The sequence below is a fragment of the Theropithecus gelada genome, chromosome 2 (assembly GCF_003255815.1).
Source record: "Theropithecus gelada isolate Dixy chromosome 2, Tgel_1.0, whole genome shotgun sequence".
Lineage (NCBI taxonomy): Eukaryota > Metazoa > Chordata > Mammalia > Primates > Cercopithecidae > Theropithecus > Theropithecus gelada.
Genome location: NC_037669.1, coordinates 52,270,062 through 52,285,654, shown reverse-complemented (window position 1 = coordinate 52,285,654; position 15,593 = coordinate 52,270,062). Strand labels below are relative to the sequence as shown.

Sequence of the window (15,593 nt, the reverse complement as noted above, 5' to 3'; positions counted from 1 at the left end):
GGGGAAATACTTGCTCTTTGGTGGTAGAGGGTGACCAGCTAAGGTAGTAGCCTGAGCTATATTCTCTTAACTGGTCCAGACACTACTTGAATGATTTTGCTGCAAGCCCTTACATGTTTGTTGTATGGGGTATTGGCTATCCAAATTGGCAAACCATAATAGCAAACATTTGGAGAGTGGGAGTTGAGATGGGGCAGATGCCTGTGTATTTATCCCTGCAGCAGCCTTGTGAATTCAGGAGGAGGGACCCACAGAGGGGTGTTTGAGGCTCAGAGATGTTGGCAGGTGTGCATCACTACCAGTCATGCACACGGAGGACTGGACCTGAGATCAGTGTCTCAGCTGAAATGGCACTATCCTAAAAATTACATGCAGTCAGAAATAGAACCCTGTTGTCTGGTGGTGGTGGTGGTGGTGAACAAGGAAGGCCACCCACCATATCAGGCAGGGCCAGCTTTGTGCTCCCACACAGTCCTCTACCTCAGGGATGGGGTGCAGCCTGAGGCCCCCTTACTTACTGGTTGTGCCTGTGATTTCGAAAACAGCATCAGAAAGATTCCATGATGACCACCTATGGATCTAAGGGTAAGAACCTTGGTGCAGTGTGTGGTGCTTGGCTTTTAATTCCCCAGAGAGAATTCTGAAAACTGGGTAGTGAAATGAACCTTCTAGAAAGGAACGCTTCAAATCTCAGCTCTGCTTCCCTGTGGTAGTGTGCCCTGAGCAATTTACTTGCCTTGATAACTTCAGTTTTCTTATTTCTAGCATGTGGCTAATGTTTACCTAATCATGTGGTTGTGTGGGTAAAGGAGAGCTCAAAAAGCACTGTAATCCCAGCGCTTTGGGAGGCCAGGGTAGGTGGATCACTTCAGGTCAGGAGTTCGAGATCAGCCTGGCCAACATGGTGAAACCCTGTCTCTATTAAAAATACAAAAAAAAAAAAAAAAATTAGCTGGGCGTGGTGGTGGCGCCTGTAATCCCAGCTTCTTAGGAGGCTGAGGCAGGAGAATCACTTGAACCTAGGAGGTGGAGGTTGCAGTGAGCCCAGATCACGCCACTGCACTCTAGCCTGGGGGACAGAGTGAGACTCCATCCAAAAAAAAAAAACCTGAAGTTTCATTGTTACTTATTGATAACTTTAAATTGATAATTTTTTAAGAAAAAAAAAATTCTATTAACTTGAATGTGGTTCTTATTTTCACCCTTGTGGAGAAGCACTTGGATTAAAAAGAAAGAAATTTTCTCTCCTCCCACCACCCACCTCCCATGTACAATTTTACTAACTGAACTGAATTTTTAAAATCTCATTACAAACTTGAATAATCATCCCATGAATATTAACTCCCCTAACACTATAACCGAGGCCCATTTCTAAAGTTGATCTTAAAACTGGAAAATTTGAGTCTCTCTAATTTTGTGAAATATAGGGATGCTTTTTACATGATGTAAAAATCATATTTGTAAAATGGTTAAACTAGGAGGCAATATTTTTATTGCAAGTATGATCTCTTTTAAGTGAAAAGTTTCTGTCATTTAAAATTTTTAGAGTCTTTATATTTTCATAAACAGTATTTCAAAGGCAAATGTTCTTCCTAACTTTTTTTGTGTGTATGTGAGACAGAGTTTTGCTCTTGTTGCCCAGGCTAGAGTGCAGTGGTGAGATCTTGGCTCACTGCAACCTCCACCTCCCAAGTTCAAGAGATTCTCCTGCCTCAGCCTCCCGAGTAGCTGGAATTACAGGTGCCCGCCACCCTGTCCGGCTACTTTTTGTATTTTTAGTAGAGACAGGGTTTCACCATGTTGGCCAGACTGGTCTGGAACTCCTGACCTCAGGTGATCTGCCTGCCTTGGCCTCCCAAAGTGCTGGGATTTTCCTAACTTTTAAATGGCACATTCTGCTAAAGTAGAATCAGAAAACTTGAGTCCACATTTCAAATCGCCACTGGGAAAACAGTGGTAACCTAAAGGAATGTTGCTTGATCACTCTGAGCCTTGGTTTCCTCAACAGTAAAATGAGGATAATTACCACCTCCTGAGTTTGCTTTGCAGACTAAATGAAATGAGATGACATACAAAAGGGTCTGGCACACAATAGGTGTACTTTTCCCCTTTCAGACAAAGTTAAGCATTGCCATTCTTATTTTCACTAGGAAGTGAAAAGCCTATTTTATGCCTTGGTAGGTGAGACAGTGGAGGGGAAGGAGGTGATGGAAAAATAGTTGGAGGTAAAGTAGTAAAGACAGCTGAGGAGACTGGGAGGAGAGGCAATACTGCAGTAAGCACCTGCTGTACACAGGGGGCTAGATGCAGCCATTGGGAGGTTTTTTTAAATTTTGCTTTTTGTTTTTTGTTTTAATAGTGGCTGGTAGGTTTTCCTGGTTCTAGGAGTAATTCATGCATGCTGTAGAGGCTTTGGAGAATTACCTTCGTATAGATCATTTTAGTCTTTCAGACAGGAAACACTTCAGCACTTACTGTGAAAAGGATCCCGGTGGTCATCCCATGAACACTGATCAAGTCCCAGATGTGTGCTCTGGGGAGTGCTGAACAGTGGAGTGAAGAAGCACATCTCGGGAGGTGCTGGGAAGAAACTTGGGATGTCATCTGGGGAACAGAGTTACTGCCAGTGCTGAGTCTCCCTGCTGCTTCAGTTAGCATTTAGCTGATGTGATAAAGGAAACTTGATCGAAGGAGTCTCAGTTCATAATTCTACGGACTGAGCAACATTGCCATCTGTTGGTGTAAATCAGTAACTGATTTCCTTTATTAGGGGCAAAACCTAATTTTTTATAGATTGGTATGTGGTCTTATTAAGAGGAGGGGGCCAGGCGCGGTGGCTCATGCCTGTAATCCTAGCACTTTGGGAGGCCGAGACAGGTGGATTGCTTGAGGCCAGGAGTTCAAAAGCCAGCATGGCCACCATGGTGAAGCGCCGTCTCTACTAAAAATACAAAAAATTAGCCAGATGTGGTGGCGGGCGCCTGTGATCACAGCAACTCAGGAAGAATCGCTTGAACCCGGGAGGTGGAGGTTGCAGTAAGCCGAGATCACACCACTGACTACAGCCTGGGCAACAAGAGCAAAACTCCATCTCAAAAAAAAAAAGGAACTCGTAGCCTGCTGAAGCGCGAGAGAAGAAATATGAGGCCAGCTTTTGCCAATGTCACCTCCAGATTGGAGAGCACCCCCTAAAATACAGAATGGGGACCATCTAAAGCTTTTCTTGAAAATTAAGGGGTGAGAATCTCAGCACTTTGGGAGGCTTAAGTGGGAGGATCACTTGAGAACAGCCTGGGCAACATAATGAGACCCTGTCTTTACAAATAATTTTTTAAATTACCTGGGCGTGGTAGCATGCACCTGTAGTCCCAGCCACTGGGAAGGCTGAGGTGGGGAAATTGCCTGAGCCCAGGAGGTTGAGGCTGCAGTGAACCGTGATTGTGCCTCCGGACTCCAGCCTGGGCAACAGAGAAAGACCCTGTCTCCAAGAAAATAAATGAAAAGAGCTGCAGCCCCTAAGGGAAATTAGCATGAAATAGGCATTTCTTAATTATTTTAGCTGACTTTCATTGTTTACCACCTTTCTGTGTTTGAATGTTGATAAAAGCAAATCCTGATTTTCTCCTTTTTCTTCTCTAATGGCGAAGTATTGACCCAGTTTCTGCACGTACTAGGTACAGCTGGTCCCTTTCCATTTGCTGGGGTTGTCCTCTTGACCACTGCAGTGTGGCCCAGGGGTTACAGGCGCAGCTTTTGTGGTCGAACCCTGGTTTGAACCCCAGTTTTGCCACTGTGTGGCTTTGGACAAGTCATTTCCTCAATTTCCCTTTTCATCTATAAAAGAAGCATAATGTTAGGACCCACCTACAAGGAAGAATAAGTGTTTCTTCTGGTGTGGAGTCCTTTATGAATACTCATTAACTGCAGCTGCTGTTACTACTAATAATGAGTAAAGAATTAGACTAGAGAAGCTGAATCCTAGTATAAAATGTGAAGAAATGAGGGCAGATTGGAATTCTTTCATCTTTACCCTCTGGGGTTTTGTTGACTTCTTGAACACCATGTCACAGTTCTGCTTAAAATGGTATCAAATTCTGGGTGGGCAGTTTTGTATTTGAAGGAAAGTACCTGAGCTTGTAAATGCAAATGTTGCTTTGCCGTGCATTCTTTCCCACTGAAGTTAACTGTGCTGAAACATGGACTAAATGCCTCTTTGGAAACAAGCTTTAAGGATCTGTAGCAAGTTTTCTGAATATCTTTATTACTAATGTTAAAGGATAAAGCACGTTTAAGTTTATTTGAGCAGACAGCCATTCGTGAATCAAGCCGCACCAAAACCGAGGTGGTTCGGGCTCCTGAGGAAGGGTGTGAAGGGAGGCTTTTAGAGGGTGTGTGAGGAGGCACAGGAGAGAAGTTGGTTGGTTAAAGTTTAAGCAGTTGTCTTATTTAGGTTATCCCAGTGGCAAGTATCTGATTGTGTAACTAATGTTCAGTTGGCCATTTAGGATTGGCTGAGCTTAAGTTTTGTTTAGTTTAATATGGAACTGGGTGTTGGATCCATCTTGGTATAATGGCTTTTCCCTAAGTTATTTTAACACGAGGCAGTTATTGGTACCTTTAAGATGGGTTTGATTTTTGGAAATTAGACATCAGTTGGTACCAAGACTGGGGATTAAGTGAAGTAGTACATCACATTTGGTCAAAAACAACCGAGTTCTGGAAGAAGTTTCCAAAGAGGAATTCGGGAATGTTTTGCCTGTTGGCCTTTTGAAGTTCAGTGATAATTTCAGTACACAAACTCCAACATACTTGTTAAAAGTCACCTCATTTCTTTAGTTTCTCATCCCAGTTTCCCCAGCGTCCTCCTGTGAAGGTATCAGAGAAAGAAGATAGCCCTGTCTTCCTGTCCTTTCTGAACTCTGCCTTTTTAGTGGGCAGAGGAAGTGCTTTGTGGCACAAACCCAACCCCCGAACCTCCATGTGTTGGGTCAGGCAAAATGAAATGGACACAGGCTGGAATTTTACTGATTTGAGGCGTCGCTGGGCTCGTTTGTGCAAATAGACTCAGAAGAGCTCATTTAAAAGGGGTGACCATTTCCTGATTTAGATTCTGAGGGGTTTTGGTTTTGTTTTACTGTTGTTCACTATCATGAGCCTACCATGGGCTTTTTTTTTTTTTTCTTTTTTCTTGAGATGTAGTTTTGTTCTGTCGTCCAGGCTGGAGTCCCGTGCTGCAATCTTGGCTCACTGCAACCTCTGCCTCCTGGGTTTAAGCGATTCTCGTGCCTCAACCTCCCGAGTAGCTGGGATTACAGGCACTCACCACCACGCCCAGCTAATTTTTGTATTTTCAGTAGAGACAGGGTTTCACCATGTTGGCCAGGCTAGTCTCAAACTCCTGACCTCGTGATCTGCCCGCCTCAGCCTCCCAAAGTGCTGAGAGTACAGACATGAGCCACTGCACCCGGCCCTTAGCATGTGCTTTTAAACTAAAAACCACGAGGGGAAAGTACTCATTACCTCATAACTTGTGTTTCACCCACCTTGCTGTCTTCACATCCCCACTTTCTGCATGCACATTGGAAGGTGAATTTGTTCAGCTCACATTCATTTATAGGAATAATTTTCATTGCTCTGTGAATAAAATGTGCTGCCACTTTATGCTGTAAATGGATTCTTAGTTTAAAAACCTCATTGATAAGAAAATAATTTTGTTATCCCAGCACTTTGGGAGGCTGAGACGGGCGGATCATGAGGTCAGGAGATCGAGACCATCCTGGCTAACACGGTGAAACCCCGTCTCTACTAAAAAATACAAAAAACTAGCCAGGCGAAGTGGCGGGTGCCTGTAGTCCCAGCTACTCGGGAGGCTGAGGCAGGAGAATGGCGTGAACCCGAGAGGAGGAGCTTGCAGTGAGCTGAGATCCGGCCACAGCACTCCAGCCTGGGTGACAGAGCAAGACTCCGTCTCAAAAAATAATAATAATAATTTTGTTTTAATACATATAATTTTTAACATCTGGGGCAATTTTTATTTTATAAAGTCTTACGACGTAAGCTGACATATGCTTGAAGGGAAGCCATACACGTTTTTATTTTTTATTTATTTATTTTTTGAGATGGAGTTTCACTCTTGCCAGACTGGAGTGCAATGGCATGATCTTAACCCATCGCAACCTTCACCTCCCAGGTTCAAGCGATTCTCCTGCTTCAGCCTCCCTAGTAGCAGAGATTATAGGCATGTGCCACCATGTCCGGCTAATTTTATATTTTTAGCAGAGACGGGGTTTCTCCATGTTGGTCACACTGGTCTCGAACTCCCGACCTCGGGTGACCCACCCGCCTCAGCCTCTCAAAGTGCTGGGATTACAGGTGTGAGTCACCACACCTGGCCCATACACGTTTTTATTAACCACAGTTAAATGCATTTAGAAATCCATAGTACTGATTAAAGGTAGCAACCACCTTACCCCCAATGCCCAGGCTGCACTTAACATAGCTCTCAGCACAAACCACCACCTTCAGGGGGTTGTGCCTCGTGCTGGGGACAGTCAGTGACATAGAAGCCATGCTCCCGTATCGCCCGGTAGAGTGTGATGAACTTGGATGCCAGCCTTGTCCGTGGGACTACGTACTTCTCCGTAAATTCACTCTTGTCCAGTTGCTGTCTACCTTCTGCCATCAGAACGCAGTTAATGAACGTGAGTGTGTAAGTGTAGCAGTTGTGGTGGTCGTCTTCATACCTTACGGAAGAGAACAAGGGTGTTGAGAAGAAAAGGCTGCTCAGGAACAGGCCGTGAAGCTACCCATCAGGTGCCTCAGCAAGCAAGGCCTCTGCTGGTTCATGTGGTTAAGAAGCTTCAAGATGTGCACTTCAGGCCAGGTGCAGTGGCTCACACCTGTAATCCCAGCACTTTGGGAGGCCAAAGTGGGAGGATCACTTGAGGTCAGGAGTTTGAAACTGGCCTGGCCAGCAAGGTGAAACCCTGTCTCTACAAAAAATACAAAAGTTAGCTGGGCATGGTGGTGCACGACTGTGGTCCTAGCTAGTTAGGAGGCTGAGGCAGGAAAATTGTTTGAACCCAGGAGGCAGAGGTTGCAGTAAGCCAAGATCGTACCACTGTACTCCAGCCTGGGTGCATAGGAGGTTTAGCAATAGGGTATATAAGCCTGTCCCAAGCTTCAATTATAATGTTTCACCTACAAGCTCCTTCCCATCCTATTCTTTTCATGTTCACTTCAGACCCTAACTACAAAGCCTGGCAGAACCTTCATTTGATGCTAATCAGAATCATGAAGCCCAGATTGTTTTGGGCTTCATGTAATTCTGGGGGATGGTTGGTCTCTGGGCATCTGCTTGCTGCAGATTGGCATAGATTCACCCAGATGTTCAGAGTGGTTACTCAGTTGCAAGTTAACTACCAATTTGGGGAACTCATTGAACTTCTAGATTTCAGAGATGGAATTCCATATGAATTTTATGATATTCCGTAGTATCCAAACTTATTTCAAGGGAAACCTCAAAATAAATCCACAAATATGCTATACATCTTATAAAATGTTGAGAGTGAGAAATTAACTTGAAATTGCTAAAATTACAAAAAAGAAGCTTTTACATTTTGAACTTTTTTTTTTTTTTGTTCTGTTTTGTTTTTCTTTTTTTGAGACGGAGTCTCACTCTGTTGCCCAGGCTGGAGTGCAGTGGCGTGATCTCAGCTCACTGCAACCTCCGCCTCCTGGGTTCAAGTGATTCTCCTGCCCAAGCCTCCCAAGTAGGGACCGCAGACGTCCGCCACCACGCCTGGCTAATTTTTGTATTTTTAATAGAGACGGGGTTTTACCATGTTGTCCAGGCTGGTCTCGAACTTCTGACCTCAGGTGATCCACCTGCCTCAGTCTCCCAAAGTGCTAGGAATACAGGTGACAGCCACCGTACCCAGCCTGAATATTGTTTTTTTTAATTTTTGTTTTAAAGAAATATATCGTGACTTGCTATATATGTGTAAAAATACCTTGTCACACAACTGAAATAACTGAATACAGATTCTAGTCCTTTCAGCTCTTAAAACGCTGTAATTTTGTTATATGTGTGTGCTGACCCAACTGCAGAAAATCTAGAGTAGTTCAACCCCTGTTTAAATTCTGTCAGCGATGTTAATATCTCTGTATCGGCTCAACGTGAAGCTAAATGCTGCGGAGTCCTCTGTGAGCTGAGGCCACACGGGGATCCCACTTGCATAGCATGTGAGTGCCAGCGAGGGTGCAGCATTTGCAGTTGTGTACCTGTGAGGCAGCCAGGTCCCCGAGGTGGAGAAGTCTTCCAGGTACTTGTCCCATTGCTCCATCATTCCATACATGTGGGGCTGCAGTAATGGGATGCTTATGCTCTGTTCCCACCCTGCTCCATCTCGCTGGACACCATGTGCACTGTAGTTATACACAACCCCTGCAAATCAAAACCAAAGTCATGTGGCGCCTCAAGGAGAGACACACCTCTGTGAAAAAGGGACATCAGAAAATGACAGTAGCCATGTGGTAACTTTACATAATATAAATCCAGGGTGGAGGTTCTAGAATCTTTCTTCCGCCTAATGAGATTTAGATTTGCCTAGAGTCAGGGAGGGGTTTATGTAGCCTTCCCTGTTACTAGCAATCATTTCCTTGAGAGAAACCCAGTTCTAGCTCTACCTGCTGTTCAGGGCTGTGAAGTTGCCCCCAGGAAACAGAGACAATAATAGGTACCAGGATCATCATCTCCAATATTTTTATTGAAGTTCTGTATTTACCAATGGGTCAATCTTGTCTCCTTAAATCAAGAATAAATGTCCACCTGCTAAAGATGAGTGGTAAGTATGCCTGTTCTTGTGGGTAACTAAGTTCAGAACCGTTCTGGATTTCTAATCAGTGTCACTTTCTCTTGCCTCAGTGGGTAAGGAAAGGCTGTTATTAGACTTCACCTGTGAGGCCTGGCTAGGTGCCTCACCTGCCTCACCATATCCAGGCTACATATCCTGCAGGTGGCTCCATCCAGGCCCTTTTCCTGCAGACAAGAAAGCTTCTGGCTGAAGGGTTGCACACACTGCCCTCAGAGCTATAGGTGGCCAAAGGAACAGTTTTATTTAATCTTCACTTTCCTTTAAAAAAAAACAAAAAACTGCAGGCCCCACCATATCCTGCTTTACTCCTGAAGTCCCTAGAATGTGGGGACCCAGTGGTAGTCAGCTGAGCATAGGATTGGAAGTCAGAGGGCCTGGTTCCAAATTCTGGTTTGGACACAAGATACGAGGTCTTGGGCAAGTCAATCTCACTGGACATCTATTTCTTCTTATTTTAAAAATCAATAAAAAATACACTGATTTGTATGGCTCTTCACTGAGAAAATATTAAAGAGCTTTCAAATATTTCATATTGTTAGTAATAATTTGCCATAAAGTCAAATATTTCTCATTTGGGGGCAATGCCCACCTCATGGTGCAGTAGAAGAACCCAGTGAACAATGGAATCACTCATTAGATGTTGCCATAATCAAATCTCCACAAATACTGCTTTCCTTTTACTGGGTAGTGGGGGTTTTTTAAGCCATAAAACTGCACTTACCATTTGTGTTAGTTATTCCAACATGAAGATCAGACCTTCCATCATACTCCCTGAAAGAAACAAGGTTTTTTTTTTTTTTTTCTGGTTTGCATGTGTTTGGCATGAAGAACTGGCATTTAAAGTAGGAGGAGCCCAAGCACAGTGGCTCAAACCTATAATTCCAGCACTGGGAGGCCAAGGTGGGCGGATCACTTGAAGCCGGGAGTTTGAGACCAGCCTGGCCAACATGGCGAGACCCCATCTCTACTGAAAATACAAAAATTAGCCGGGCATGTCAGTGTGCTCCTGTGTCCCAGGTACTCAGGAGGCTAAGGCACAAGAATCGCTTGAACCCGGGAGGTGGAGATTGCAGTGAGCCAAGATCGCACCACTGCACTCCACCCTGGGCGACAGAGCGAGACTAAGAAAATAAATAGAGCCAGCTGGGTGCAATGGCTCACGCCTGTAATCCCAGCACTTTGGAAGGCTGAGATGGGAGGATCTCTTGAGGCCAGGAGTTCAAGACCAGCCTAGCCAACATGTGAAAACCTGTTTCTACTAAACATACAAAACTTAGCTGGGCCTGGTGGCATGTGCCTGTAATCCCAGCTACTTGGGAGGCTGAGGCATGAGAATTGCTTGAACTCGTGAGGCGGAGGTTGCAGTAAGCGGAGATTGTGCCACTGCACTCCAGCCTGGGTGACAGAGTAAGACTGTCTCAAAAACAAAAATACAAGTAGGGGGAGAGGCATGGTGACTCTTGCCTGTAGTCCCAGCTACATGGGAGACTGAGTTGGGAGGATCACTTGAGCCCAGGAATTCAAGGCCTCAGTGAGCTATGATTGTGCCACTGCACTCCAGCCTCAGCGACAAAGGGAGACCCTGATTGTCAAAAACAAAACAAAACCCCAAAACAGTTTGGGCTTCACGGTTCTGATTAGGATCAAATGAAGGTTGATCTACCTTCATTTGATTTGAAGGTTGATTCTACCAGGCTTTGTTGTTAGGGTCTGAAGTGAACATGAAAAGAACAGGATGGGAAGGAGCTTGTGGGTGAAACATCATAATTGAAGGTTGGGACAGGCTTATATACCCTGTTGCTAAACCTACTATGTGCTTACCATTTGTGTTAAGTTCAAATAGACTTCCCTCTTATCAGCAAAAACATTTCCTTGAGACAAACCCAGTTCTAGCTATACCTGCTGTTCAGGGCTGTGAAGTTGCCCCCAGGAAACAGAATAATAGGTGCCAGGATCATCATCTTCAATATTTTTATTGAAATTATTTAATTTTTAAGATTAAAAATTAGTCCAGGCGTGGTGCCTCAAGCCTGTAATCCTAGCACTTTAGGATGCTGAGGTGGGCAAGTCATATGAGACCAGGAGTTCAAGACCAGCCTGGACAACATTGTGAAACCTCATCTGTACTAAAAAATAAAATACAAAAATTAGCTGGGTGTGGTGGAGGGCACCTGTAATCCCAGCTACTCGGATGACTTGAGACACGAGAATTGCTTGAACCCAGGAGGCGGAGGTGGCAGTGATCCAAGATTGCACCACTGCACTCCACCCTGGGCAACAGAGGAAGACCCTGTCTCAAAAAAATAAATAAATAAATTAGTCTTTGTTTTACAGATAAGGAACCAGAGACACTTGGAGCTGGTTAGAAGAACCAGGATAGGCATCAGGGGCTTTATGATGCCCCAGCCTGTAATGCCCTCTCTGTGCTGTGCCCTCTCTGCATTGGCTGCCTCCCTGAGCAAGGCCCAGGGATGCTGTCTGTTTAGCACCTAACAGGATGACCAAAACCTTTTACATATGTTGGTTCATTTCATCCTCATAGGGACCAGAAGGAAATTGATTAAGGAAGTTAGTAGGCAGGAAGGTGAGTAGTCAACTCCCGTTTTCTTATTCGAAATCAGCACTCTTGAGGGGACAGGAAAGTTAGGAGGGTGAACTCTAGGGAGCATTAGACTAATGATACACAGGAGCCGAACATGTTTCCTAAGGCATACACCAACATTCTATGACCCATGCTCTCCTAAAGCCTGGCCTACTCTGGGCCGATCCTAATCCTATTGGTAAACTCCACGGGTACAATAAAATATAAACCTGGCCGGGCACAGTGACTGATGCCTGTAATCTCAGCACTCTGGGAGGCTGCGGCGGGTGGATCACCTGGGGTCAAGAGTTTGAGACCAGCCTGGTCAACATGGTGAAACCCATCTCTACTAAAAATGCAAAAATTAGCCAGGTGTGGTGGCGAGCGCCTGTAGTCCCAGCTACTCGGGAGCCTGAGGTGAGAGAATCACTTGAACCCAGGAGGTGGAGATTGCAGTAAACTGAGACACCATAGCATTCCAGCCTGGGCAACAAGATCGAAACTCCATCTTAGGAAAAAAAAAAAAAAAAAGTATAATCCTTTCTTTTGCTTTCTAATTCATCTTTTTTGTTTATACCAGCACTCTCAGCAAGAGAAAACTGAATTTGTTCTTAAAGCCAGGTGGTGTCTACAATGGAAATAGATCAGTTCTAGTCTTCAATTTAATTTGCCTCCATACAAAATAGTCTGTAAGTGCCAGTTCATCAGGCCTGGTATGTTGTACCTGTTTGTCACTGAAACTACAAATTAACTGGCGGTAAAGGTATTATTTAGATATTAGCTGCTGGGTCATTTTCCCGGTTAGCCTCTGAGCAATGTTTTTCTCTCTGAAAATCATATGAGCAGGTTTACTCCTCATATATTCCACATATATTCTTGCACTTATCACTGCAGGAACATATGCACACCATCAATTTTTTGAAGCCAGTAGGCCTGCATCTCAGGATTTAAGGCCAAAGCTGAAAAAATTGTCCACCAAACCTCACACATTATATATTAAGGAAATTTTAGTGACTAAAACAGAAGGAAAAGTTTGCACAATGCAATTTAACACTTTAAAAACACTGTACCTAAGAAATGTTCCCTGAGTTGGTCTGAGGTGGAATGAACATTTTTCTTGATGTCCATTAGTAAATGGATTAGCGATGCTAACAGGTGCGTCCTCCAGCTTCCTCCAGCCCAGGTCCTGCTGGCAGAGAGGGCAGCACTGGGGCACACTGAAGCTGTAGATGTATTTCTCACAGTGGTTGAATTTAATTAAAGCCTTCCCAGCCTCTGCGCAGTGCATAGCTTTCGCCTCCTGGGATGCCAGGGGAGGTTTCCGGAGACTTCCTTTTCCTCATTATACACCTGGCAAACGCACACCGCCCCAAGGAACCTGATCAGTGGTGATGTCATCCTGACTGATGGCTTCAGAAGCCAAACCAGATAGGATTAACCAGTAGCCAGGCCTCCCCCTAGACTGTTTCTTAAAGAGCTAGTTTCTATTTGTTTATTTCCATTGTTTATGGTAGCTGATAACTACCAGCTCCTATTCATCCTTTAAAGCCTCACTTTTCTGTGAAATCTTTCTCAGCTTCCCCTAGTCTTCCCTTGCAGTGGCAGTGCTGGATTCATATTTCTGTCAGAACTCTTATTTATTTATTTACAGACAGGGTCTCACTCTGTCACCCAGGCTGGAGTGCAGTGGCACGATCTTGGCTCACTGCAACCTCCACCTCCAGGTTCAAGTGATTCTCCCCACTCAGCCTCCCCAAGTAGCTGGGACTACAGACGCACACCACTACACCCAGCTAATTGTTGTGTTTTTTGGTAGAGATGGGGGTTTCACCATGTTGGCCAGACTGGACTCGAACTCCTGACCTCAAGTGATCCGCCTGCCTCAGCCTCCCAAAGTGCTGGAATTACAGGCATGAGCCACTGCACTCAGCCTAGAACTGTTATTTAATCATTTAGTTTTGTTTCTCCCATTAGTCTGTGAGCTTCTTGGAATTGGAGACTGACCTTTATTTTTGTGTTCCCAGAATTGGTTAAATCGTTTGTTGTTGCATAAATAAATCCTTAATTTAAGGCTATTTTGACATTTTATATTGTAAAAGTAATTTTGCTTGTAAAAAAAATAACATCCAGAATGTTCTGGGGATTTTTTTGAAAAGTTAGCAGCCCTGTTAGAAATAAGCATAGTGGTTACAGGAGGGAGATACTGACTGGGAGAGGACAGAGGTGGTTTCTCGGGTCCAGGGCTGTTGTGACTCATTATCTGGGTGTTAATAATATGGGAGTATTCCATTTGTGAAAAATCATCAAGCTGTGCATTTTATTATAAGCACTATATAATTTTTCAATTTTAAAATAATTTTTTAAATTTTTTGTTTTTGTGGGTACATAATAGGTGTATATATTTAAGGGGTATATGGGACTTTTCTTTTTTTTCTTTTTTCTTTTTTTTTTTTTTTTTTGAGACAGAGTCTCACTCTTGTCACCCAGACTGGAGTGCAGTGGTGTGATCTTGGCTCACTTCAATCTCTGCCTCCTGGGTTCAAGTGATTCTCCTGCCTCAGCCTCCTGAGTAGCTGGGATTACAGGTGTCTGCCACCACACCCAGCTAATTTTTGTACTTTTAATAGAGATGGAGTTTCACCATGTTGGCCAGGCTGGTCTCAAACTCCTGAGCTCAGGTGATCCTCCTGCCTCAGCCTCCCAAAGTGCTGGGATTACAGGCGTGAGCCACCGCGCCCAGCCTCCATGGGATATTTTGATACAGGCATACAATGTGCAATAATCACATCAGGGTAGATGGGGTGTACAATTTAAAAATAATTTTTAGCTAGGTGTGGTGGTGTATGCCTGTAGTCCCAGTTACTCAGGTGGCTTGAGATGGGAGGATCGCTTGAGGCTCGAGGCTGCATTGAGCCAAGATCATCCCACTGTGCTCTAGCCTGGGCAGCAAAGTGGGACCCTGTCTCTAAATAAATAAATAAATAAAATAATTTTAAGCAATTCCATTAAAATGTTCGGAAGAAAAGTAATGCCCCTTCTTTCTCACATAACATTTTTCCACCCACCATATTCTACTTTCCGGAGAACACTAATGGTATGTTAGGTTTTTTAAAAGCTCAATATTGGCTGAGTATGGTGGCTCACACCTATAATCCCAGCACTTTGGGAGGCTGAGGCAGGTGGAGCACTTGAGCCCGGGGACTTCAAGACCAGCCTGGGCAACATGACAAGACTCCATCTCTACAAAAAATACAAAAATTAGCCAGATTTGGTGGTGTGTACCTGTAGTCCCAGCTACTTGGGAAGCTGAGGTGGGAGGATTGCTTGAGCCCAAGGGGTCTTGGCTGCAGTGAGCCATGATCACACCACTGCACTCCAGCCTGGGTGACAGAGTGAGACCCTATCTCTAAAACAAAACAGAACAAAACAAAAACTCTCAATATTGTTATATTGTATACTGTTTTGAAATTCGTGTTTTTGCCTCATCTTGGAAACTTTTCCACAATATCAGTAATGTAGGTCTAGTTCATTCTTTCAGATTGCATGGGAATCCACATTTTGGTTGTACTACACTTTAACTAAGGCCCAACTGATGCCTGTAGTTCCGAAGATAAGCAATCTTAAAGGGGAGACCCACAGAGAAGGTATCATGGCAGGTAAAGGCCCTTCAGGAGAGTTAAGTATTTGACAGTGTACATTTAAATAAATTACAGTATGCTAAAATGCAAAAAAGTGCATCTTCAGTGTTACAACATGAGAATGATCATCAGACTCACAGAACTAGAAAGGACCTCAGAAATCATTTCAACCAACCTTCTCTTGTTACAGTGAAGGCAGAGAGGTTATAGCTAGACACAGCTCAGGTGACAAGGACCTGAGATTGTTCATTATTAATATAAACCACATGGTATGGCTGGGCGCAGTGGCTCACGCCTGTAATCCCAGTACTTTGGGAGGCCGAGGCAGGTGGATCACCTGAGGTCAGGAGTTCAAGACCATCCTGACCAATATGGTGAAACCCCGTCTCTACTAAAGTTACAAAAATTAGCTGGGCATGGTGGCGGATGCCTGTAGTCCCAGCTACTCAGGAGGCTGAGACAGGAGAATCGCTTGAACCCAGGAGGTGGAGGTTGCAG

The 15,593-nt window shown here is 44.3% G+C and overlaps 2 protein-coding genes across 2 annotated transcripts in view; one reads left to right on the top strand and one right to left on the bottom strand.

Moving 5' to 3' along the window:
- Window positions 1–5,661, top strand: part of TSEN2 (tRNA splicing endonuclease subunit 2) — a 55,114-nt gene extending 49,453 nt beyond the window's left edge. Inside the window, exon 13 of the transcript XR_003118206.1 lies at window positions 5,200–5,661. The gene's annotated coding sequence lies outside the window, so the exon portion shown is untranslated. The remainder of the gene's footprint in view (window positions 1–5,199) is intronic.
- Window positions 5,662–6,110: 449 nt separating this feature from the next.
- On the bottom strand, window positions 6,111–12,745 carry MKRN2OS (MKRN2 opposite strand). The gene is made up of 4 exons (XM_025377791.1): window positions 12,528–12,745; window positions 9,598–9,647; window positions 8,284–8,446; window positions 6,111–6,743 (listed from the first exon to the last, which is right to left on the bottom strand). The coding sequence occupies exons 1-4, from the start codon at window positions 12,743–12,745 to the stop codon at window positions 6,503–6,505; spliced, it is 672 nt and encodes a 223-aa protein (XP_025233576.1). The 3' UTR covers window positions 6,111–6,502.
- Window positions 12,746–15,593: the final 2,848 nt, after the last annotated feature.